Source organism: Perkinsus marinus (assembly GCF_000006405.1).
Source record: "Perkinsus marinus ATCC 50983 genomic scaffold scf_1104296975560, whole genome shotgun sequence".
Taxonomy (NCBI): domain Eukaryota; phylum Perkinsozoa; order Perkinsida; family Perkinsidae; genus Perkinsus; species Perkinsus marinus.
In genome coordinates this window covers 46985-72820 of record NW_003200738.1, presented here as the reverse complement: position 1 = coordinate 72820, position 25836 = coordinate 46985, and the positions used below count along the sequence as shown (strand labels likewise).

The following is a 25836-nucleotide window of genomic DNA, read 5'->3' as shown; positions in this document are numbered from 1 at the left end:
GCGTGCCTTCAAGCTACGTTGTCCTAGAAGTTAGCCATACATTACGATTACAATAGCAACAACAGTGATGATACAAACGACTCCAAGAGAACCTCGAGACTCGTCATCAAGCGAATACCAATACGATAGGCAACAGTTACTTAGGTAGAACCCCATGCAGCAGTGACGCACAGATCAACTTGGGGTATGTTTAGGATGTACCCTGGCCCCCCAGGGCCGGACATATCAAATCCAATAGGAATCAGAGTTCATCGATTTTCCCCACCGAATGCTAAGCAGCGACTGATTCCACAACAGGGGGAGGAATACAACGCTGGAGCGCTTGGGAGTAGTCCTTGTATTAGTTCTGCTACCACTCCTCCAGGAATTCCCATCAGGTCGAGGCCCCTATTCAGGAGCTAAAGGGAGGGGACGAGATCCGAGCGGTATTGGAGGCGGCTCTGGTATTGTTGGGAAGGGTAAAGGCAAGGGAAGAGAACACGAGGGTGAGGCCCTGCAACCCTCGGGCGGCCTCATCACAGTAGTTCCGTTGTAGATTCAGTGGGCGGCGCCGGCTATCCCGGGTTGTCGGACCCTGACGATGGTTGGCAAGTTGTTAAACCAAAACAAGGGAATAGGGATTGGTGTGCCCTGAGGGGTGCTCGTACAGCAACAGGAGGTGAGCGACACGATGAAGCATGCATGAGGTTGATCCTCGTTGGCAATCCTCAGAAGATGAGGATGGTAGACCGATACCACCATGGCGTAGGAGCACCGCCAGTGGCACTCACCATCAAGAAGGAGCTCCCAGGAAGGGAGGTAGTGGAAGAAACGAGTGATGGGGAATAGAGCCCTACTCCAGACACATCCCCTGTACATTCACACCGAGTTGATGTTAATGCTTCTACTAGTGGGGCCGATGTAGACCACCATCATCATCATGGTGATTCCTATAGGCCCTCTTTCAACACTCCATTTCGAAAGTACACAATACCATAGTAGAACCAGAGTTTAATAATGATTCTGGTCATTCAGGAGCCTCCATCGGGAGGAGAAGGAGGAGGTTGCTGAGTTAACAGGATCAACTCCTGTGGCCCCTGTAGTTGACCCCTTCACTAGGGCTTTATTGAGGGGTGCTTCTCCCGAAACAACAACTAACAGGAATCCTCCCTCTACCGCGGGTCCGTTCGACACTCGAGTAGTAGTAGCGTTACCGTGGCACTGTGTAAATAGTCGCACTAGGTAGTGACACAGTCAAGGGTATGCCTTGATACCCTCAAATTCGCCGTTAAATGCTACCACTGGACAACAACGCGATGCACTACACCCGTGGAGAAACTATCAGAACACACGCACACACTAGTCTTCCTTAGCATTGGACACTTTGAGTAGCAGTTGGTCGTTCTTGAACGCCAGTAGAGCGCCAGCAATGAGTAGGATCTGACGACCATGAAGTTTCAAGTTATAACAGACCCGTGGAATACTCACAGAACAAGTGGCGAACACTGCAGACTCGTTCATGGTGCCCACACTGGTACAAATCTTCGCAACAAGAACGTTAAGAGGTACTCGATATACATTGAACATAGTTGCTCGAATCGACGCCGGCACGATACCTGAGCCGAGGCTCAACGAACACACAAGTTGTTGAGAATTACTCGACCGGATCGAATAATGCGTCGGGAAGTAGACACCACAGCACGCCTCGAATAAACAGAATGCTGCTAGTCTTGGCAACGAGGCTATAGTAAAGCATGGAACCTGACAAGGACAAAGGATGTTATAACAAACGACAATGTGGGAGATTACGCACATGTTAAACGACGTGTGTTGGTGACAACATGAAATTCTGGGGAATTCTACAAAATCATCAATCATACAAATTCCAGTAGAATCCAACAAGAATTCACCCCAATTTCCTCAACGTTTTCATATGGTCACCAACACACGCAGTTGACCATGTGCACATTTTCCCAGACTACTAGACCTACTGCTAGAGCGATTGCTGCTAGTAAAAGGACGTAAGGTAGGATACTGGGCAGTCGACTCGATCGGCCCTGAAATAAGTCCTACAGCACAATTGAGGAATCTGTACACTCACACTAAGGGTCTCAAATACTTCACTTCCAATCATCATTGCTATCATAAAGTCAGTAAAGACCGTGCCCGGATCCATAGACTCCGGAAGGGCGGGCGTCCACATGAATACGAATACATACATAGCCGATTCGAAGCAAGACTGAAGCACAATACTCATAACGTGAATGCTGCAAGCCAACTGTCCCAACCTGTATCAAGCCACAGATGAGGACAGTAGGCTGTGCTATAACGACTCGAAGGGCCTCCATCATTGCTGTCCGAATAGCAGAGAATGGTGAGCTCGACGACGAGGCAATTTTGGAGTCGGGTTTGCCGTAATTTTCGTTCCTGAGAATAAGAAGTTCAGAAACCAGTGTTGGAGGAGTGTGTGTTTACTCCCCTCAGCTCAGCTCGGCAGTTTCCTCACTAATTATCACACGAATTCGGGTAGAAGTGTACAGAAACCAACAACAACGTCCCAAAATTTCTCAAAATTTCCATATCGTCACCAACACATATACATAGTTGATCATGCTCATATTTTCCCACCATTCAGAAATCAGTGTTGGAATATATGTTTACTCCCCTCAGCTGAGCTCGGCAGTTTCCTCACTAACTATCACACACGAATTCGAGTAGAAGTGTACAGACACCAATAAGAACTTGTCAAAATTTCCTCGAAATTTCCATATCGTCACCAACAAATTTTCCACACTGTCAGAAATCCTCACCATAGTAAACTGATCGCTACTCCGCATATACCCAACGTGGCAGCAGAGACCCGGAAGGGCCCAATAGGACCGTACTTGACAGCAGCAAAATGCGATACCACTCCAGCCACAATTGCTGTCGTGCCGTTACCTATATAACAAATCGAGAACAACAGCGAAATAACGTCTACCCAAAGTGGCCTTGGCAAAAGTATCGTTGAGTGCCGATTCGTCGAAACCCCGTTTCGCGTGCTCCTCCAACATCCATGCCTCGAATACCGAAAAGAGTAGTGATGTGGAAACCCCTCCCAAGAACCTGATGATTCAATCCAAGTAAGAGCCAAATAATGATGACAACGTAAGCTCACCGGCCTAGTAGTAGAACATAGAAGTTCCGCAAGTGGTAGAGTAGACATGCTAAAGCGTAGAGAATGCAGTACCTGATAAAACTAAACTCTAAAACTGGTATAAAGATGATGCTCACATCAGGCAAGCCTTCTTCCGACCGAAGGCATCAGCCATACCACCAACAAACGTCCCGCAAACACCCGAGGTCAGGAAGCCGACAATAAATAGAGAACCTGTGACGGAGTCCTTAGCCACGAGGAGTTCATTTATACGATTGAACCGAGTAAAATATTCACGCAACGGGAGGGGAATTTTGAAGAGCTCCTCATATAAGTGATGATGACGGACATTGCATACAATACGGTCTCAGTACGCTGTACCCTTCACGATGAATTTTACCCAAAGTAACGAGGGGGAGGAAAATTCGAATTAGTCTCAAATTAGAGCTTCGAAAGTAACGACCGATCCTTTATCGTTCCGCGTTGGGTAGTCTGGCAGTAGCGAGATTATTAGTTTCGGCACTCGGAATATCTAGTTAATATCATATATTCTCACTCACATTCCATTCACATTTATGAGAACTTGATCGCACGTAAAGGTTCCTTTGAAGTGATTCATGAACATGGGAGTTTCACGACCCGTTTTACGTGAAGTGGCGTTAAACTCGGTGAAAAACGTGAAATATATTCTTCAGTAGTATCACGGTCGTGAAACTCCATTGATAAAGACCACCATCATCACAAAAACCTTATTAATACAGTCGCTTCCCTATACTACTACCAATATCCTCAATGCTATATCCGTACGACCGATACAACGCATACACAAACGGGCCTTGGAGCCAGTCAGCGAAGACTGCTAACACATACACTCCGAGGTAGACGAATTGAAAATGACGTAACTCTCCCATTTCGCTGCTACTCCCATGCGTATCGAAACTGCCATTGATCTGAAAAACAGCACGAAATTTAACGCGTATCGAGTCACGATAGCACCTCTCGAGTTGATGACTGAGGCCATAGAGTTCTGTAAAGAGGTTTACCAACACATAGAACCCCTAGAAATACACATAGTGTGCTTTCAGTCGGCCATAGTAATAACGAGGAAGAAATGCTCATCTATTTGCATACGGTACTCTAGTGATCGCCAATTTCGTTAAGTACATTGAACCCATTCCTTCTTTTCAGTTGGCAATGGGCTTGTTTCACAAGAATACTCAATTCAAGGCAGCGTATGTTTAGGAGCAATATAAGGAGTTTTTTCAAACAGAATTATCCACGTAGTCTGGCATGATAGATTATACGAGTCACAAGTGCAACAACGTTCATTATCAACAGCCTTAACTAGTCGAACAAATAAACAGAGCTTCCCCAGAGAGACGGGCTGAAAAATGGTACGTGGTATTAGTGCGAGCGTTAAAGAGTTCCATCATCAGCCACGATGCCGCTGGAGTAATCACTTAAGGTGTTACTCGAGTTTAAGGCGCAATTTTCTCAACTATGAAACGCTGTGATGATAACGCAGATGCAAGGTTGTGACGGTTTCAAGATACTCTCGATTCGCCCGCTGATGATCTATCTTAGCCCTCCATCAGTAAACCAGTTTTGAAATTTAGCATCGATTCCGACAGAATCCCTTTTTACACGTATAACACGATGTTCAGATCCCGAGCTCTGTCGGTACTGCAAGTTAGCCACGGCCCGATTATAGATCCGAAACGGCCGATCGACTGATGGTGATGATGACAGACCTTTGCTTTGGCTTGATTGATCTTCAGAACCTCAGGTGGAGTCCTGCGACGTACGCACACACACCACTGGGCGAGCGCTAAATCAAAATCGATGTCGTCATTTCGACCACCAACTTAGTAACCCAAGTCTAGGAAATTCAAAGCAACTAAATTTACATGCATTTATCTCCATGGAGTAAGTGCAGGTAATGTTGCTTTTAAAGGTGAACGGGTAAAGGGGCAAGAATTTATTATTATCATTACATCGCAGCCACGAAAATAACAATAGTGTTATTAGCGTTCTAGTATAACTGCGAAGCGACGAGGCTGTTGTTATCAGCTACATTAGGCAGTAGTAGTAATAGTAGTAGCAGTGTCACCACAGACTTCATTCATCGACTCTGTGTAACACTGCCCTGGGAGGAGTGCGAGTGGCTCAGGATTTCCCTTGCGAATTTCACACGCTTAGCCTGCCAAGCAAATACACCCATGGAGATCAACTCATTGTCACTCACCACATCATGCGCCAACTGATCCCGTGACCCGAGCTCAGTGAGCTCAGGCAGTCTACTGAGACTGAATCTAACGCGAACACTTAGAACAGTGTGGGAGGCACACGGAGTCGTACGTGTATCGACGACCACTTTTCCGACACACATAAACTGCTGAGCCCGTCTTAGGCGATAAGATCAATTCCGAACCATCGTAGAAGGAGACCTAAGCACAGAGGAAACTCGGTGTTTGAGCCATATACGCTCGCCCTCCATAGCTGAACTCAGAAGTTTCCAAAGCCGAGTTAATCCCGGTAGAAGTATACAAAAAACCAATAGGAATTCGCCCAACACACGTAGTTGACCATGTGCATGTTCTCCCACACTGAGATTAGCTCACTTGTATAAGCTTATCAGTCAACGTGAAGAGAATACCATGCTTAGTGTCAAGGAATTTCCGTATGCCCACAACTCCACAAGAGCCGCCAGTATGATCAGTCGAAGACTGGCCCTCCGGAAGGGCGATACGACTATAGCCAAACGTAACCTGAACAACTTCATTATAGTCCTAATGGAGAGTGTGACTCAACTGACCGACCCCTTCACGTTTGGTATCATCCTGCAATAAGAAGGCTCGGAACTGCTTCATCAACGTCAACTTTTTCTTAACATCTCGAGTGCTGCCCGGTCCCTTCTCTGGACGATTCTCAGACTCAACCTGCCACCCGCCTTGACCTAAGCTCATGAGTGAACCTACAACAACATTAGTATAACAATCACCATCCATAGGAAGAACTTCCGTCCGTTCGGTATTGCTACCGCTTCTGTATCTATACCTGATAAAAAGACCTCCCCGCACCGAGAGCTCGTCCAATAGGCTTACTCGACTTGCATCTTTGCTGATGGTTTATCATCACTTGACGCCTCCAAAGCGATCATCTGCGTACTGTCGTTGAAGTAAACTCCCATGTTGCCACTCGATAGAAGGAAACCGATACCGTACCTGGCCGAACCAACAATCACGAACGACGAGCATATGAAGGCGTAGTATCACTTCGACGTGAAGTTGCACCACTTCGTGATCCACACCGGTGGCAACGGACCGTTCTCCCGGCCTAGCACTCTTCCCGTGGTGCCGCGAATCACTTGACCGCTCGCCGACGATGGAGTCCCTCCAGGTGAAGTTGAATAACTGGCTTGGGGCGTCGAGATGTCTGATCATTCATAACCCTTAGGTGTAGTAACAGCCTCCCACTGCTCACTTGTTTGCTGAGTGTCTTGAACATTCCGAGACCGCAACAACTACGAAGGGTAACCATCATAGTAACCTCAGCAGTCGAGTGATGATGCTTACTGGAGAGGCTTGCCTCAATACGCCATTCTTCGGTCTCGAACTACCACTAGTAGTAGGGGGAGTCGCACCTAGAGCTATCCCATCAGTCTCGATCGACCAGCGGCGTTACCATCTCCATCGGGCCCAGGGGACCCTGCAGGGGTGAGCCGATCTCCAACTGGTGGCAACGGCTAAGGCGAAACACGGATGACGTACGTTGGTGAACACTCCTTACACGGCGTTGGGCTGAACCTGTCGTGCTGCTACTGCCTTGCCGCATATGGCAACTCGGTATACGTCGGGAAGACTAATTATGACAAGACCACACATATGTGAAAACACACTACATCACTAACTACCGTTCCTGGGCTGTTCACACCTCCCAAGGCGGCCACAGACTGGGGAGTCCGTCGCAGTGTCGCCTAAGCCAGTATATCGACCTGTGAGTTTCTGTTGCGCACTACATGTGGATGTGGCGGTCTACCACTGGTGTTCGCTGATGATGGCGGATGACCTCTCTGATGCATTGCCGGTCTCGAAGGATGGGATGCAGGAGATGGTGATCGCCTAGTTCAGCAACACTGAGCTACACAAACACTTATTCAACTACATTCCATTGAATTGGTTTCGGCAAGCTGATGAGGACACCGAGGGTGACGGTTCTCGCGACATACACATTCCACGATTCGCACTGATCGTGCCGGACCGTGTACTAATCTGTCACGAAAGATCTGCCCATGAAATCCCAACATAATCGAACTCGCCTGAGGGCTATCGATACGAGCAATATCCGGATTGAGCATACGGTCTGGGGTACACCTGAGAGGAATAAAGTATACCATCAATGGAGCTGTGGCGGACAACTTCGTACGCTCGAGATGCAGCGCCTGATAAGAGATGCCCTGGACGTGGTGACGCGCATCTTTGAGTTAGCAGAGATGCGGGCGCAGGTGGAGGATTATACAAGTAGGGTGGCGGCATCGCACGAGCCAGAGGGTTGGGGGGAAGTATTGTTATCGCCTTCGCCACTGCCGTAGGTATTACTGCTCGCAGGCGTACGATGATGATATTGATGCTTCTTGTTGTTGTTGTTATCACTTACACCGTTACCCGCGTTACCAGTCTACCATCACCACCACAACGCTATCAACAGTGGACTCGATATGTACGACTCATTCTCACGATATAGTAATGCATCGGGTTGCTGCTCATGACTTGTGGGGCCGGTGTCTTCCCTATCATCCAAGTTGAACTCATTATTTGATCCAGTGTGGGTCGAAGAGCTAAAACGCGAAAAGGACGAATCGAACCCACGACCTCCGGGATGATAGCAAACAATCATACCCACGAGACTAACACATCCCTTTCTTACTCGGCTCTGTCTGTAGCATGCTCTGTATGAGGCACTTAGCCTCGTTCGATATGGAAACACTATCTGAGACAACCAAGAGCTACATAGCTAGTGATCTTGCGATACATCCTGCGTGTTTGGAGACAGAGTTCCAGTCACCTTGAGTCCGAGTAATAAGTCGCAACTCTGCCGCATTTTGGGTGAAGAATGGCTTAAGTAAATGTTCTTTCGAAAAGTATTGTAGTATTTGAGCGATAGAACTTTACCAAGATACATACGGCTGAAAATTTGAGGCGAATTCGAGTCCCGTATAACGAGCTAAACTGGTGACACGTTTTCGCACGACTAGATTGCGCGCACTGTATCTGCCAAGAAGCTCCCGTTGGTATACCGGAGAACTTATATTGACAATGTCGAATTCGTCTATAGGTTGATTTCACATCCTGATCTTCAAACGGCGGTCTGAGTACACAATAAAATGCCACAAGCAAAAGCACACAGACAGTAGTTTTGTATCGAGCAGCAAAGGATGGGCGTAACCAGGAAATCATCCACGAACGTAGAATGCTCCCAGAGGGAACGAACTCATTCGGAATTTTCCACGTATAACTAGGAAACCATTCTTCAATCAGTTTCCCATGTAAATGCCATCACATTCAAAATATTTATCAGACTCTGGGTAACGTTATTTTTCAAAGCTCTTTCGAAGAATGAAAAAGAAGAAAGAAGAAATTCAAAATTCTTTTTTTTCAATGAAAAGATTTTTTCAAAGAATGGTTCCCTTCGCCTCACCTTCCGCATAACATAGTGTAGAGAATAACTCCTATAGACCAGATGTCCACCTCATAGCTGTGACCTTTGTATCTGATGCATGGCTTCAGTACCGTTCACATTATCGGTAATTCTAACCATGGTGAAAGTCAGTTTTGCAATATATGTTCGCCGAACTCAGGACTTTCTTACTAATCCGAGGAGTTTACGTACGACTTGGGGTACAACTATGCAGAGACCAGCGGAAATTATCAAAATTTCCACGGAGTTTTTATATTATCACCCACACATGCAGTTGACTCTGTGCATACTTCCCCTTCACACTATCACAGCTATCAACTACAGGACGGAGGTCAATAATTCGTACTTATGGTGAGCTCCTTCGAGGATTTCAGGGGCGATATAGTTCGGAGTACCACATACTGTGGTCTTCCTATCACCATCATAATCCAACTTAGCCGCCAGACCGAGATCACCAATCTTCAAATCAGTACCTACCAGAAAGACTCTAGTTACATTGTCACCAATATCAGTGACAATGTAATTTCATTTTCGATTTTCAGTCCATCCTACTCAGTAGTAGAATGAAAATTCTGAGTCAACGAAGATTTCCCTTCCCCCCATTTCTATTTCCTCCGTCGAGTTTGGCCACAACCAGTCGCCGCCGCCCGTGTGATGACGACTCACTGTCTTTGAGGAACAGATTGCCAAGTTTCAGATCTCGATGGATGACTCTATTCTGGTGGAGATATCGCACTCCATCACATAACTGCCAGATGTAATGCCGTGCCTCCTGCTCAGTGAATCTATATTATTATAACCATTAGTACCACACCAACAGCACTTTTCCGTACCGTTTCTGCCGCTTGTGAATTTCATTAAGTGTTGCATGTGCGCAAAGCTCCATAACGATGTAGACGCAGTTAGAGTCTTCAAAGTGAGAAAGGTAACGCACAATTCTAACAACATAAAACCGGTTTCAATAAATTCAAATAACAACGTTTTACCGCGGATGTTTGAGCGAACGATGTATCGCAATTTCGCTCTGCAATTTCGCCTTAGCCTTTTCCTTCGTCAAGCTAGCCTTCTGAACCGCCTTAATGGCTACTCGCTGTCCGGTCTTTTGCTCTGTGTACTCATATACTTTAGCAAATCCTCCTTTTCCGAGAAACCTGATACCAAAATTCACCAACTCAGTAATGTACTGTGGAGTTTCATCCTAGTGATATGTAAAGAACTAGTAAAAAATATATTTTACGACTACTGCATATCACCGCGAATATCGCCTTTTTCACAGAGTATCACGGGACGACGGGTCGTGACACTCCAATGACATACCTTCCCTTCTCGTAGTAGACAGGAACTCCTCCGTTCCTTCTCCCCTTTTTATCCTCGAGGATCTCCACATCGCTAGTATGACTACTATTCCCCCTAAGAGTTGCAGTAGCACTAGGACTACAGGCTGCAGTAGATTGGGTAGAGTTATACTGCTGTTGCTGTTGTTGCTGATGGGGACGATAGTGGTAATCGCCACTACTCGATGGCAGTGCCGAAGGCACGAGGGCTCTCGACATGGACAGGTAAACCCAAGGATAAATAAATACTGTACGCGACCTTGTAGGGATAACATCAGCCACAATCGCAAAATGTCAAAGGATGCAATTTCACGGCAACAGAAACGAATTAAAATACCATCAAAACTGTATGCAGTATTCATGGGCAGAGCTTTCATCCCGGCACTTCATCACGAGTAGAGCGGTAGGGCAAATTCCCTTTCGCTTCCTCCGTTCGGAGAATATAGTTTCCCCCTAGGCTAACCTATACCTATCTCGCTCATCCTAGGAGCCCAAATATCTATAGGACACTTAGCGTGGCAGTCCGCTATGCTTAGGAGGGAATCTCGGTTAGTTATGCTTCACTCTTCGTAAACAACTGCACAGATCTGGTGTTAATCAGGCTAGATACATTTCGTTATCCTACCATGTGAGAGTAACCAACGCCGACTTCACGAGTAATCCAAACTCACTACTAATGGGACCTTCGAAAAAGTTCACTTACGCATAGAGTGCCATCAACCTCAACAGCGAACCCAACTCAACCTCATCCCCCGTCAAACTACACCGCAAGCTGACGTGATAGCACTATCTCCTCAACAGACACTCTTCCCATCATTCACCTCGCTGCCATTTAGTGACATACAATGCTCCTCGAACCACAATGAGAGGCGCGATCCACTCCTATCAGTAATAAGGAACATGTATGTACGTGAGAGATCACCAAATTGCGAGTTCTCATGCTTTTGCCCAGTACTGCCTTGACTTACATAATCTCTCACTAAGACAGTTGTTCCCGCACATGGCTGTGATGTATCCACAAAATTGTTGTCTCCTTCCTTCCCACCGTAGCTCACACAATTCGTCCCTATATTCATTTCGCTATAGTTAGTACTAGTATCTACCTCTTTTGGTACTCTTGAGGTCCCAAGTACACAACAATGGCCTTGCCCAATTAACATACTATAACACAGCGCACGCTATATGGCTAACACCAAGCCCTACCATAGTCACCATCATCATGCCCCGTAGTTTGTATCGAATAGCATCGTCCTGTAATGCCTGACATAGATACTACAAACCATACCACACCTTCCACGAACTCATGACGTTGCTGAACTCGAGACCAGAAGCACTAGTACCCCCTTTCACTACTCAGTCTTCGCCTTCAACTCGAACATCCTATCAGTAGCATGGGAAGAGTCCAACGTTTCGACCACATCCTGGAAGTAGTCATCAGCCGCTACGATATACTCCTAAAGTCATCTACCACTACGCATCAGTCACCACAACACACCTTCGCTGTGGGGATTTCCATGTCCATATAAAACAGCATCAATGCCAGTACATATCTAAACCAGAGTAACGTCCTAAAAGGTCCGATAAAATGCGGAAAAATGTTCCTTATGTGACGACACTTACGTAAAAAACTGATAGAAGATTGTGTTCCTAGCCATGTGAAAAATTCAAAATAAGGGGAACATTAGAGTGTCACCCGTGATATGAAAAACAGTAGTGAAAAACATATTTCACGACTACTACATACCGCAAATATCGCGTTTTTCACCGAGTTTTACGCCACTCCACGTAAGACGGGTGAAACTCCATTATAGGTTCCTCCCTGATCTGCCGCACGATGCTCCATACGAGAGTTACTTAGTCTCTGCGACAGCATCAGACTCCCTCGTTCTCTTAAAAGCCCCCCTAGCAGTCGTCTTCTCAGCATTGTCCGAGCCTGTAATACCGCACGCTGCAGAATATCTTCTATCGTCCTCCTCCATCACCCTCACCATTAACCTTCCCTTCCTGGTACTTCAGAATATACTTCAAATAATCAATCGTCTCTTCCCGCTGCGTTGAAGTCAAGTATATTCCATCGTGACCTCTCCCATTCGTCATCATATTCTGCTGGCTCCTTTCGACGTCCATACCTAGAGCATCAGTTGAGCAATGCCTCATCTACCTTCGAGAAACAACCTTTCTTAGAGTCTGATAACACTAGGAAAAATGCTACTAATGTGATGACATTTATATGGAAACTGATCGAACAATGTGTTCCTAGCCATGTGGGAAATTCAGAATGAGTTCCCTTGGGGAGCATTATGGGTGTCTGGATGAATCCCCGAGTATGGGGGGAAAATATGCTTATAGTCAACTACATGTATCGGTGACAATACCAAAATTCTGAGGAAATTTTGGGAGATTATTGGTTATTCCCGTACATGTCTACTCGGACTCGTTTATAAACTTCTATAATTAGTGAGGAAACTTCTGAGCTCAGCTGAGGAAAGCAAACTCATTTTTCAACACTGTATTTCATATCCGACACCAGTTTCCCCTCAGCTACTACTACTACTACTACTACTACTACTACTACCCTTATATCCCCCTATATCAGCCCCTTCACGAGCTGTCATCACAGACCACTCGAATGCTGTGGGGTGACTGTCTATACCAGGAGTACGATAGAAACCTCCTGGCCTCCGAAAAATCTAACATAACTTCATAGTAAAAATAATTATACGAGTTGAGTAACCTCAGGCAACCAACCATCAGTGTCAATCCTCTTCTCAAACCATCGTGCATATATACATATAACCGTCGTGAAAAACGAGTCTGCCTACAGCAACCAACAATTATACCCTACAGTATCAGCCTGGCCTCACCTTTGTGCGTTCACCCGTAATGTGGAAGACCTTTCCCATATGGAAATATGCCACTGCGGTCCTCGGGTCCTCAGGACCAAAGCACGATGAGGTTTGATAAGTATCTAAACAGAATTTCACTTTTATGGAGTTTCACCCGCGATATGAAAAACACCAGTGAAAAACATTTTTCACGACTATCACCGCGAATATCGCCTTTTTCACCACTTCACGTAAAACGGGTGAAACTCCAAACTATAAAAAATGAGAGTTACCCTCAGCGAAGGAACGAAGGGCCTCAACATGCTTGTCCTGAGCGACATAGAGTCTGCCGAAATTCCTATGCAGTGCCGAAATCAGCACTGGACGGTTACCTGAATACGCCCTCTTTACTACCGTTAAAAAGGAGGCTTACCAGCGTCGGGATTTTTCAGTATAATCCATTTCGCCAGGCCTAGAAACTCCTCTGCTACGTTCAGTTTACCTATTCCTAGATTACACTCTGCTAAGAGGAGGTAACTATCTGAACGGCATGACGCCAACTCCTGGAAGCCACTCCATCGAGCTACCAACGAGCTCAGTTGAAGTAGCTCCGAAGAGCTCAGTCGTGAGCTTCAAGGCTTGCAGGGCGCCAGGGATGGCTAGGAAACACTCTTCTCGAATCTGAACTATTCCATTCCAGCATCTTCCCCGAAGAGGGATGACACCGTAGGAACCGATGAAAGCTTATGATAGACTAAGTAACTTACAAGGAACCCCTTCGCTGTTTCCGAGCATATGTGTCGGACTTCCTCCTTAATATTAAGCAGCTCCGCTTCGCCTCTCTCCTTGTCCTCAACACTACCAAGTGCTTGCGTCCTCTCCCTCAACAGAGTCGTATCCTGACATGAGTATGAAACAGTAAAGTAAAGATTGACGATAAATGACCTTTGCTATAAGCTCTCGAATTCCCCTCCAATCGTGATCGAAGTGTTCCGGGCAACAGTAGTACGTGGGACACTCGTTGCATCTAATCTTCGCCTCCTTCCCACACAGCTCGCACTCATATTTAGCCCCCTTAGGCCGATATAGACTGCTGATAACGCTGGTAGTCATAGCTTAATCTCAAAATACTGATCGTATGCAGTCGTATGATAAGTGGCATGGAAACTGTATAGATCCAAAATGAGATCCTGCATAAGCGCTAGAAGGTTAACACCGATAACACACCACTGGTGAGAAACCAAAGCTGGCAAGGGCGAGTTTCGAGAGCGAGAGTAAGGCTAGCCCCAATAGTTTATAACTATCGAGTCGACCTTATATCCCATGCCATACCTTGCGAACAGATTCGACAGTAACTCATCAAGGGACCGGAAAAAGCTCTCGACGCCTATCTGGGAAATAACAACTTCTATTTCGCGTGTTTACCCAGATAGAAGTTACTACTTTCAAAATAGGCGTTGAAAAGTTGTTTACTTGGAACACATCTCAAAAGGTGATTGATAAACATCGCTCTGCTACCACAATTTCCAACTTACGTCGAAGAGCAATACACTGGGGTTTCTTGGAAGGGGAACACGCAGGTGGGTTACCCTCCCAGAAGAGATAATTGCAAGCATTTCCGATTTGCTTATGACTTTGCAGTAATTGCGGTTTAGCTAGCAGTCTTAAGTCGCCTCGAGTCATTTGTGAGATGCTGCTGCATCATTGTCGCCGTCCCAATCCTCCTTGCCAGGCATTCTCCCGCAATTTTATCCAGTGTAGTGTTAACTCAATGGGCAAATCACTAACACGGTCCTTTCCCAGTACTAATTCGGGTATAGGATCGTAGTCCCAACTACAGTGAATCTGTAGTTGTGCAGAGTGCACAACTAAGATTACTCGCGTCGGTCTGAAACTAGTTGATGATCTTGAGAGTATGATTGTAAATAGAATCTGCTGATTCCATCAGCCATTGCCTTGAGTTCCCTGATGGTAAACACAGTTCCCCCCCAAATTGCCAGCACTATACTAAACGTACTAGCGCTTAGATATCCTTTGAATATGAGGTCATCAAACATCCATCCGGGGAAGGATGGAAAGGCGTTACATGTAAAGATGTAACATAGACAAGCGATATACGAAGTGGCGAGCGCTTCAAACCAACTTTGCTCTACTTCACTCATAGCGTGTAGAAGAAAGTGATTAACTGGTACGTACGGATATGCATCCTAGGACTGCTCAAGTTTACCGCTGCCTTGCGCGGGAATCGGGTTGTGTTGGGCCCTTGTCCCGGGACGGGCTCTCCGATGCCACGGTGGCATATGAACTCAGGGAATCCGGCGTGTGGGACACAAGAATATATCTAAAAACTTCTTCTGATGCGTTGATGTGCTACGACTCGTAGTCCGTCGAGAGGAGAACTACAGTGACCAAGATCGTTCTGCTATTACTAGTGAACTCGACAGTACATTAGTCCGAAGATCGACTAAGTACAGTACACCAGAGCTCGTAAGCAAAGTAATTCCGTGAGGAACCACAAGCAATGCCGTAAGGAACAACAAAGCGTGACGCGTCCTAAGTATAAGGGAATGTCAAGCGGTCACGTCAGCAAGTTCTAAGGTCTACACGACTATCGATGTGTATTTGCGTGCAGCTGCACGTGAAAGAAGTACACCGTGGGCCTATAACTTAGAGACCTTAGTGATTTAAGGACCTAAACTTTAGGGCTAGGATTTAACGCTAGGCGTAGCACCTCAAAATGGCTTAATTAGGTATCATCACAAAGGGAAAAGGATTGTTAAGGAACTTGAGGTGAAGGGAAGGAGCTTATGGTCCTTGAGTGATCAGGACCTATATCCTATAGGGATATAAACATGCCAGTATACTGGGAGTAGCAGGAAGCCCAGAAGAATGAGGAGCACGTGGCAAGGATGAGAGCCCCCTCTGCGAAAGAGGCATTTTGTGATACGAAAAAGAGTCGTCTTCAGTAGCGTCGCCTTTGTGACAAAGGATTTGTCGTAATTACGATTGGCCCGTGTTCCACGCTTTCTACCCATTCCGGTGCTCGGTGCGTTTGACTGCTCGCAGTATGCGAGACTCGATACAGTTCCTACTAGGAACTTCCTAGCCGTCTGGCCAATTGCTTTCGAGTCGTCGAAGTTAGATCAGTCTTCCCGCAATAACTGGAAGTTCATTGAGGCAAGTTTATGTCAGAACAGACGCCTCGAATAATGTTGCTAAGTTTGTGCCACCAACTCCAGAGATGACAATAGTTTACTATATCGTGAAAGGTCATGCTCCATTCTAGAGATGGGCAAATCTACGGTACGGTACCGTATCGTAAGGTTTACGGCACTGTCACCGTAAAGCGCACCGTAATGATCACGGCACCGAGTAAATGACACTGTGAATGGAGACTCCATTATGGAGTCCATTCACAGTCTATGACATGGGGAATAGACTCAGAGCTCATCGACATGATCGCTTACTGGACATTAGAACATTGGGAACATCATGGTAAGTATCAATAATCTCTCTCGAATATTGCTTAATCATCTCTCAGACCAAGCAGCCACATTTCTCGTTGATCGTTGCTTACTGCTCTCGGTTTCATCACTATGGTACATGCAAACCAGGTAGGGGTCTTACTCAGACCGCCTTAGTTCATGCCAAAAGTCGTCCGCCACGAGATACGCCATCGAAGTTTCATTCCCCACACATATACCGAAAATTATGCTATCAGGCCGGCCCGTAAAATCAGGCAATAGATCATGGAAGGTCCACGATTGTTGTATGAGCTCTGCGGGCGGATCCGAGAGCCCTTGTACACTCCTGGCAGGCTTCGCGTTAAATGGTGTTGTCGTTCTCTGCAGCTGGCCCGCTGGGCCGGGGTAATCCACAAATTCGAGTACGAAATTCGTGGGGTTCCTTATAATCTTGAACGAACCATCCAGAGTCTTATAAGTACCGAGAGGAAGGTTTTTTGCCATAGCCAAGGGAGTATCCAAACCCCCACTGGCGAGTAGTAATAGAACGAAGACCATGTTCGTCATTCTGAGTGCTCCAGGAGATAATGAAAGTGGCGGAAACAATACTGAGACGAGGAATACATGGAGTGACATGTGCTCGAAACCAATTTCACTTCTCATACATAGACCTATGAAAGTTTCCCATTGAGTAATGCTCTGGGAACTGTACCCATAATCGATCTGCCCGTATCGTGCTTGGCTCTATAAATGGATGTCAAGACTCTGGTTTAGAACTGTGAGCTCTTCGCAAGTCGTCGTTGTTCATCGCTCGAGGGAATGCGCAAAAACTCGGCTTACGGCGCGCTCTCTTCGCAGCTCGATATTGATTTCCAAGTAGTGTATGGATCGATTGGCTGTAAGAGAGAGTTGCATTGCTCTCTCCTAGGGCCCCCCACATGCTTAGCTTCCGGACTGTCCAGTTACGAGTGCTTCCCCTGGAGATTCTACTCATCGTTATGGGACAGAAATTCTTCCACCGAATACCGAATTATGTTCTTCTTCCACCACTCTAACATCCTGGTCCTTGCGGCTATCACTGCGAGCATTGCAGCAGTGAGGAGGTCTGCAGGAGGATCACCACCGCCAGCCAGCAAGGAACTACTCCGTCGTATAGGAGAACTTGTGAAAGAAGGAGTAAGCCTCTGTTCTGCGCGCTGTCTCGATACGGGCATTCAGTTGAATGATTTCCTCATCTGCAGATATATTTCAAGGAGGGAATGTCTGGATGCACGATCATGCAGCGAGAACCTCTAGATGCCATGGCCTTCTCGTTCCTCGTGCATCCCAAGGACGATAAACCCTTTGGAAGCATAACCCGCACATCACTCATCGATTTTGCAACGGGGAAAGAATACACCTTGTGAGTTTCATAAGGTTTGCAAATCAGCAAATCTCCTCGTTTTTTAACTACACCCCTGATCGTGTTCCCATAACTGTCACTTCTTTTCCTCAGCGACAAGTCTAAGCAAAGATTTTACGGCAAAGTCGAGGACGTGAAGCTTGAGCGGGGAATATATACCGACTATTACTGGAACGAGCTGGCAGAAGCTGGACTCTTACCTCTAGAGCATCTCTCACAAGAGACTCGTCTAATCCTCAAATACTACGCCTCTGAGTCACAAAATTACGGTATTCACACCGAAGGCTGTTACGAGATCGTCAACGCTATCGTAAATGATCCTCCACCGGGGTATTCTGGTAAAGGCTGGATTCTTGATTTTTATAAAGATAAGGCGGCGGAGATGAGAAACAAATTGATAGAGTTTATTAATATCAATAAGAAAAGTGAGAAGTAGATTATACCCACAGAGAACAGAAAGAAATATCATCCTCTAGCTGTGATATGATGATCAAAATTCCCTTCAACGCAATGAGTTCTCCTCCCATGATGGTGTTTACGTGTCTGTATTGTTGTTGTTGTTCTAATCACCATGTTCAGAGTTACATCAGCAACTGCTAGAAGGGAAGATGATGAAACCTTTATCTTCACCAAAGAACCATGAGCACTCCCTTGCGCATTTCTCGAGTGGAAGTTGGAGAAACGTTGTAAACCAATGCACAGTAACGCAGTGGAAGCAGTAGCTACTGAATAGTTACATAACAATCAATCTACCACTCTTGTTGAGAGCAAAAATGAACCTCACAGGATCGACTAAAGCATCATCGTTGTGATCGCCTAAGAGGTCCCTGTCATCAGGAACTAAATTCATCTCGGAAATGACGCGCTCTCTCATCCTGCTCCACACCCCAGAGCCCTGCTTGTGCGCCCATAACTTCAAATTCTCAGGAGACATGCTTCCTTCTTGCTCGATAGTCGGGCTGCCGACATTGCGCCACAACCAGTCCAGAACGCAGCTTTCCGCCCCAAGGCGGTAACAATTGGGAGACAGGCACACAACCACAAATAAGAGTGGTGGAGAATGACCTAAATAAACTGCATATAACAAGGAGTTCTCAACCCAGATGATGCGTTACTATCGCGTTTGCTGTCCCATAAAACCGACGCTTCCGAACTGCCCTCGCTTCCATCGGACCGGAGCAGCTGGACAGGTGTTGAGCCTCCTCTCAGCCACCGTTGGTGTTGATGCCACGCAGACCGACAGAAGAAGGCATGGGACTTGATCTCGACCAGAGCTACCGCTTTCGATGTTCTCTTGTCAACTATCTAAAATCACTTGCAATTATCGTCCAACTTCCACACAGCTTACCGTGACATCGATCTCTCCCACTGACTCGCCATTTTGTCTCCAGATTGCCCCGAGGACCTCTTCAGTGTCCTCAGCTCGTAAACCCAGACGCGCGCAAATCTGACCTCATATGCAACACTAAGTGACAGTGTTAGAATATGTGTTCACTTTCTTCAACTGAGCTCGGAATTTTCATTTTCTCACCAACAAACGTAGTCGGCAGTGTGCATATTCTCCCACACTGCTGAGTGCAGACCCTACCTCCTCACTGGCCAAGTGGACCTTCACATCGCTAGTCTCCATCTTGTGGCCTCGAGAAGCCCTATCCCGGCCGATGCGCTCATCCAATTCCCTCCACTTTTCCTCGACACCTCTCAAACCGCTCATGCACCAGTAATCCTCAGCACGTTGGAGATCAGCATAGCCCCTCTGGGATTTACGCCAGGCGACCATCTCGTCGAGCTTCTCCTGAGATGGCATATCATCAAGACTTCTCGATCCGCCATCCCCTCAGCTCTAGAGGGACGACTAGACTAGTGAGCAGTGTTCGGAATGCTGAGCTGCATTGCTCGAGATCTGTCCATGTATTACTATTATCCATAGTGTATTCACTTACTATATTGGAGTCTCACACGTGATATGGAAAACACCAGTGAAAGACGTATTTCACGACTATCGCGTTTTTCACCGAGTTTTACGCCACTTCACATAAAGCGGGTGAAACTCCATTATTGTATATCAATTGAATGGCTGCATCTAAGGAGCGTGTCATCTTCGAACGCAAATCACGGAATTTTCGATTTCTCTCTCAACAAGAACAGTTTCCCCCTGAAATTGGCAATCGCACAGTCGACACTCCATCAAGAGGAATGGATGATAAGCTCAAATATTCAAGGTTAGAATTTTGTATGGTACAATCCTAAACGACTTCCCATATTTCCCACCTTGCGCAAGTCGATCTCCTGTTGTCGCTTCGAGATCAGCTCCTTCACAGTGCGTGCATCGTGAGGGTGTTTCTGGCGAATCCGCCGTAGAATCCTCTCAGCATCTTTAGGCGACATAGGCTTGCTCACGTGCTCCAACTGCCACGTGAGAGTTATCTCCCCCTCACTTGGAGAACCCCACTCTTGCCGTATCGCATCCATAACGCTCAGAATAGACGTGAATGACAAAGACTTCTTCACCGGTACTGAATACTATGGAGTTTCACGACCGTGATATAAAAACACTAGTGAGAAACATATTTCACGACTACTGCATAGCGCCGCAAATATCGCGTTTTTCACCCAGTTTCATGTCTATTAATACAACAAGCATTCAAGCGCGTTTCTCATCCCGTGTGTCGACTATCCGCCACTACACGAAAAAAGGGGACTACTACACAGACGCACTGAACAGCAGTAGTCGTCCGGTCTCCACTCGCGAATTTATGATTTCGGAAAGGATCATTCACGACGACACTGTAAGTTTAGTATCGAGAATTGCCGCAACACAGAAGCAGTCACACAGCAGTGAAAGTCTGTCAAGCCCGACAGTTACCTCTGTCCACAAGGAGTTGCAGCTGAGGATCCATAGTCAACATGAGCCTCCGGAGAAGCTCATCACCCTCTCGAAGTAGCTCGTTCCTCGGCGACTGAGCCAGCTCTACCGCGAGATGTTCAGCAAAGTGTTCGAACTCCACATTGCCTTGTTTCGTATTCCGAGTATAGAGGCCACATGGCGCGATTGTTGACAAGCAGTGTAGCAACAGAGGGACCAGGAACCTCTGGGAGAAGGCAAACTGAGAAGGACAGGAAATACACAGGGAAAGCAACACGACTAGCCCCACAATAGTAGCCTATTTCTAAGTCAATCTCACCTCAGGAGTTCGGAGTAACGTTTACTCTAGTAGTGTATAACATTGGAGTTTCACCCGTTTTACGTGAAGTGGGGTAATACACCATAGGAAGAACGCGATTTTCGTGATATGAAGTGAAGTGAAAACACTTCGCGAATCGGACCGGAAAGATCACCCCGTTTCACGTGCTTTACGCGTTATTCACTGCTTACAAGCGTTTTTCGCAAAGTCAAATGTGAAATATGTTTCTCATTAGTGTTTTTCATATCACTAGGGTGAAACTCCATTACACTGATAAGTGTAAAACTATACAGCTCGACTATGACAATAAAATCGCTGACTAAGTCCTTACCAATCTGAGCCTAATCCACGATGGAATTATTCCCCTCTGACACACCGCATAGAAGGCGTCCATCACAAACCTCCCCAACCGGTGCCCTAACCTCCCGTGGCAGTGCTCATCAAATGCCGTCTTAACAGCTGCCAGGTAGCCATTCAAAACAAAACGCATTCTTCTCAACACTTACACAGGGACCTAGGATATGCTGCTGCCTCATTGTAGCGCTGTCTCAAAGTGAAGAGTAGAGGAGACATGATGACACAATTTGCCATTGCCAGAACACATAATAGGTTGCCAATAGGTTCGAGACCGCTATCCGGAGCCAGACAATTGTGGTAGATTGTGTCATCATGTCTCCTCTATTCTCCACTCCCAATCCCCCATAATATGTCCCTTAGCTGAGTTCATGATGAGGAGGATAATCAGACTGTTGCCTTGTAAGGCATTCTCCAGTGTAGTGTTATCTCAATGGCAACAACGAGCTTATCGTCGCTGTCTAGATATCAGTAGTCAGGTAACACAAGTCGATAAAATTCAAGTGAAATGTTGAGAACATCGAATGTGCGGAAAGCATTTGACAGACCCTCACATGGGGACTGCTGTACGGAGATGGTCAAAAGAAATAGAATCATTTTTCCGGAACAAATACTACAATTCAGAATAGTTGATATCGTTGTAGATTTTCCTCATATTCTGAGTTGACACCGAAGTGTACAAAGGATCCTCAAAGAAGTACCTGTCAAAAAGCATAGACTCACACCATACACTAGATTAGGGCGACCTGGGAATGGAGAAGAAGAGTCCAGGCAAGCGGCGTATGGCTCGAACCCTCTGAGGTCGGAGTCCTATAGGGTTATAATCGGCGTAATCGGGCTCATTGTCGATCAGACTGTTGGTGTACCTGGCAGCAGGGGATGTTGTGATCCAACAGTCACCACCATGGTAATATACATACGGCATAAGAATATTCTTGAGTCGCGGATTGAGGTATGGGAGTGCATATGCGAATTGTCTGTGCCTATCAGGCCACATCTTGCGCAGCTCCTGGCGACGGAGGTATCTGCACCGCAACGATGAGTAATGCAGAACACTGTAACGGATGTAGGAGTAGATCCTTCCTCGAAGCCTTAGGGTCGTAGCATAACAAGGATATCGTCTATTGATCTACACCACTCGGAGAGGTGTCAACCACCAGACATCGGAGTGGCAATTCTTGAAATAGATCGGGAAATGGCGTGGTATGATCATGAGGAAAGTGCTCCCGTTATACATTATAAGAGACAACAGAACTTACACATCTGGATTGAAGAGGAAATGTCTCCACGCCAGAGCTACTAGGATGCCAAGAGCCATCCCAAGAAGTGCCGCATAGTTGTATAAAGGTACATCATAGAACCACTCCTTTACTTGCTGACGAAAGAGGAATTCGGCCAACATCGGGTCGGTCTGTCTACGGGAATATATACCATAACGATTACGCCACCTGAATACGACAAGTTGCTAATACCACTCCAGTTTGAGTAGACCAACCATTGAGTCGTGTGGACCCCATCCTCAGAATACATAGGGGTACGGAGTTTGATCGGAGGACCGTAACATTTGAGGCCACCCGACAGGGCTCGACGAAGCATTGGGAGATATCACCTCTAACAACCACAAAGGTAACTATTGGAAAATCAAGAACTCCACGTACATGATCAGTATTCTTATTTCATGTCATTCGTCCGATAACTTTATTTTGTGCGCGCATCGCACGCTTTATGTGTATGCGTGCACAGTTGCGCTGCGTACAATCCGTTCATTGAGTTGGTTAAATCGTCTTTTCCTACTTAATGTCTGCTTACTAGTCGAGTCATCAGTCACAGGAGGGAGACGGATCCCAATCACTATTAACGAGTGATGGAGAACTAAGGCAACCCCCCCCCCCTGCAATTTCCCATGGGAATATCAGACTAACTCAAAAATGGTGTTTGACGATTCACGATTTATTCCTATAATAGTTATAACCCGCCTAATATGCAAAGAGCTTCGACAAATCGGTACCTCAGATCAACATTCTCACGCGCCACGAAATTACGGGAGATGAGCCCTTCGTTAGCCTCAACCTCATCCGAAGGAATAATTACAAAGAAAGCCTTCAAGCAGATCTATGTCTCTATGGGAGCCTAACGTGAGGTGTCAATGTACAGATATAATCGATAGCAAACAACCGTCGGTGTGAGAGAATACTTCATCCATTGAGTTCAGCTATTTACTATGCACATCTAAACTCAACACGTGAAAAACAATGCTTACCCACAAACCCGATAATATCAAATCCATGCTTCCCAGAGAGAGAATAAGGAAGTGATCAATAACAGACCCCTGGGAGGGGGGCTGATGTGCACGAGTGAAAGCCTTAAGCCTCACTATGAAAAAAAAACCATGATACAACATTATAGCTCAGAGTAGCCCAACTTCTTATATATCGTCTGCATATTTTTAGTAGAGCAACTAGTATAGAGGGGGTCCTCGAAGAAGTACCTTTTCACACAAGATAGGACCCAAGTCGGATCGTAATGAACACTTACTGGGGTATCGCCCAGAAGAATCCTGGTATGCGCCTAATGGCCATGACACGCTGAGGGCGGAGACCTACAGGGTTGTAATCGGCGTAGTCGGGCTCATTGTCGATGAAACTGTTCTTATACCTGATAAAACGGTCGTTGAATTCTCCATGTGGTGTGAACTTACGGTAGAAGGAGGTTCTTCAGCTGGGGGTTGAGGTAAGGCACAGCATAAGCGAATTGTCTGTGTCGGTCGGGCCACATTTTACGCAGTTCTTGACGACGAACATAACTACAAAAAAGGCGAGTAGTAGTGGAGGGCCTTCAGGAGTTGGCAGTACACGTCGGGGTTGAAGAGGAAATGCCTCCAAATGACCGCTACTAGAATGCCAAGAGCAAAACCAACCAGAGCGGCGTAGTTGTATGAAGGCACATCATAGAACCACTCCTTCACTTGCTGACGGAATAGGAATTCGGCCAACATCGGGTCGGTCTGTCTACGGGAGTACAGACCATAACGATTACGCCACCTGCACAGAATTGCAGTAGTAGATTTGATGATTATCGCTCAAGCTCACCAATTAACCGTAAATGCACCTCCCTCCGAATACAGAGGAGTTGAAAGCCTAGTGGGGGGATGGTAACACTTCAGACCTCCGACCAGAGCTCGACGTAACATTCAGAAAAATTACGCTGATCACCTGCGCACTGTTGCGTGGGGCAAACAGAGCCTGTCACTAAAATTAGTGCCTTACATCACTAAAATAAGCGCACGCCGAAGGCTGATCGACTTGCGATCTTACGCTCAAAGGACGCCCTTATTTACCCTTCCTCTTTTTCTATCAGTTTCAACCAAGCGTCTTTCGACGAGGGCTCAGGAGCGACAATCCAACCATCGCCTCGGTAGACTGACTTCCCTCGACGTGGCCACTTGAACCCTGGTGTCAACGTGTGTAAAGTAAGACCCATGGAAGGTCTTATCCAATGATACGTGACGTCTACCCACAGCTTCGATATACGTAGGCGGCTCGGTGTGAGCTGATGATGAGAGCGTTGTCGCTTGGTGGAGGTAATAATAGTGATAGTCAGGTCAGCCCTACATTGGAAAACGATGATGGAATATATGTTTGCTTTCCTCAGCTGAGCTCAGGAGTTTCCAAAACTAATTATCGAAGTTAACGCTTAATCCCAAAATTCTCTCGGAATTTTCATATTCTCATCACCAACACATGTAGTTGACCATGTGCATATTTTTCTACACTACCGAGGAATAGTCTTTTATGATCGACAACTGAGGTAACTAGGAGAAAGCCTAGAAATGGGTGCTGCAACGTGGTGAGAGACGATTGCGATGAACTCCAAAACGTGGGGTGGTCATCGAGGTGATTCCCTAGGGGGGGAAATTCATTAGTTTCCAGGACTCATATGAACCTAAATTGATCCTCTCCAGAACTCCCTATTACTTCACTTGATAAAGCAGCAGTTCTCGTTACTGACTGGAAGGCCACAGAGTAAGTCTCCATCAGTGTGGTAAAATTTGCGCACGGTCAACCACATTTGTTGGTGACAATATGAAAACTCTGAGGAAAATTTGGAAAATCCTTGTGAGTGTTTGTACACTGATCGTATGTATTCTCCCAATTTGTATATAAAATCCTATGATTAGTGAGGAAAACTTGGAGCTCAGCTGAGGAAAGCGAACATTTTTTGCAGCACTGGAGACTCTCCTACTCCCAGCCAGGCCTCGTAGAACAGAAGCAATGTTCACGCTTGTTAATTGATGCGTCGCGACCTCCCTATAGGATTGAGTGCAGGTCCATGCGAATTTTACTAGTATCCATTCCCCTCGTTGAGAGAGGTACTACTTAGTTATCTCTATCGTGGATATAGTCCATATACCATTCACTTAGCTCAGTGGGTATATATGATGTCTTCCGTCAGGAAAAGGG

At 46.3% G+C, this 25836-nt stretch overlaps 5 protein-coding genes across 5 annotated transcripts; all 5 read right to left on the bottom strand.

Moving 5' to 3' along the window:
• Positions 1-1338: 1338 nt before the first annotated feature.
• Pmar_PMAR016061 (conserved hypothetical protein) lies at positions 1339-10365 on the bottom strand (the record flags this gene model as incomplete). The annotated part of the gene is made up of 31 exons (XM_002765228.1): positions 1339-1419; positions 1468-1595; positions 1638-1838; positions 2083-2267; positions 2368-2406; positions 2790-2919; positions 2960-3084; positions 3137-3208; positions 3253-3349; positions 3897-4065; positions 5361-5427; positions 5474-5562; positions 5737-5883; positions 5935-6071; positions 6117-6172; positions 6220-6339; positions 6391-6550; positions 6800-6860; positions 6905-6976; positions 7029-7091; positions 7157-7236; positions 7714-7792; positions 7852-7952; positions 8042-8104; positions 8412-8482; positions 8813-8869; positions 9159-9285; positions 9479-9597; positions 9646-9750; positions 9799-9963; positions 10130-10365. 31 exons carry the CDS (start codon positions 10363-10365, stop codon positions 1339-1341), a joined length of 3402 nt encoding a protein of 1133 aa, XP_002765274.1.
• Positions 10366-11495: 1130 nt separating this feature from the next.
• Pmar_PMAR016060 (hypothetical protein) lies at positions 11496-11801 on the bottom strand (the record flags this gene model as incomplete). Its single annotated transcript, XM_002765227.1, has 3 exons — positions 11496-11600; positions 11642-11696; positions 11767-11801. 3 exons carry the CDS (start codon positions 11799-11801, stop codon positions 11496-11498), a joined length of 195 nt encoding a protein of 64 aa, XP_002765273.1.
• A 1061-nt stretch (positions 11802-12862) lies between these two features.
• On the bottom strand, positions 12863-14084 carry Pmar_PMAR016059 (zinc finger protein MYND domain-containing protein, putative; the record flags this gene model as incomplete). Its single annotated transcript, XM_002765226.1, has 7 exons — positions 12863-12964; positions 13011-13114; positions 13265-13363; positions 13405-13512; positions 13559-13652; positions 13739-13870; positions 13917-14084. 7 exons carry the CDS (start codon positions 14082-14084, stop codon positions 12863-12865), a joined length of 807 nt encoding a protein of 268 aa, XP_002765272.1.
• A 4427-nt stretch (positions 14085-18511) lies between these two features.
• Pmar_PMAR016058 (hypothetical protein) lies at positions 18512-21526 on the bottom strand. Its single transcript, XM_002765225.1, has 7 exons — positions 21354-21526; positions 20704-20944; positions 20109-20353; positions 19426-19632; positions 19186-19284; positions 18953-19142; positions 18512-18902 (listed from the first exon to the last, which is right to left on the bottom strand). The coding sequence occupies exons 1-7, from the start codon at positions 21510-21512 to the stop codon at positions 18571-18573; spliced, it is 1473 nt and encodes a 490-aa protein (XP_002765271.1). The 5' UTR covers positions 21513-21526; the 3' UTR covers positions 18512-18570.
• A 463-nt stretch (positions 21527-21989) lies between these two features.
• Pmar_PMAR016057 (hypothetical protein) lies at positions 21990-24566 on the bottom strand (the record flags this gene model as incomplete). The annotated part of the gene is made up of 8 exons (XM_002765224.1): positions 21990-22077; positions 22297-22401; positions 22636-22791; positions 23799-23864; positions 23912-24031; positions 24075-24179; positions 24229-24417; positions 24466-24566. 8 exons carry the CDS (start codon positions 24564-24566, stop codon positions 21990-21992), a joined length of 930 nt encoding a protein of 309 aa, XP_002765270.1.
• Between the last annotated feature and the right edge of the window lie 1270 nt (positions 24567-25836).

Excerpts from the sequence above, each read along its gene's own strand:
- Pmar_PMAR016058 (XM_002765225.1), bottom strand. The coding sequence starts at position 21,512 with ATGCGTTTTGTTTTGAATGGCTACCTGGCAGCTGTTAAGACGGCATTT. Across the intron at positions 19,143-19,185 it reads TGGGAGAGATCGATGTCACG|ATAGTTGACAAGAGAACATC; the intron begins GTAAGCTGTGTG and ends AAGTGATTTTAG. Across the intron at positions 18,903-18,952 it reads ATGGGACAGCAAACGCGATA|GTCATTCTCCACCACTCTTA; the intron begins GTAACGCATCAT and ends CAGTTTATTTAG.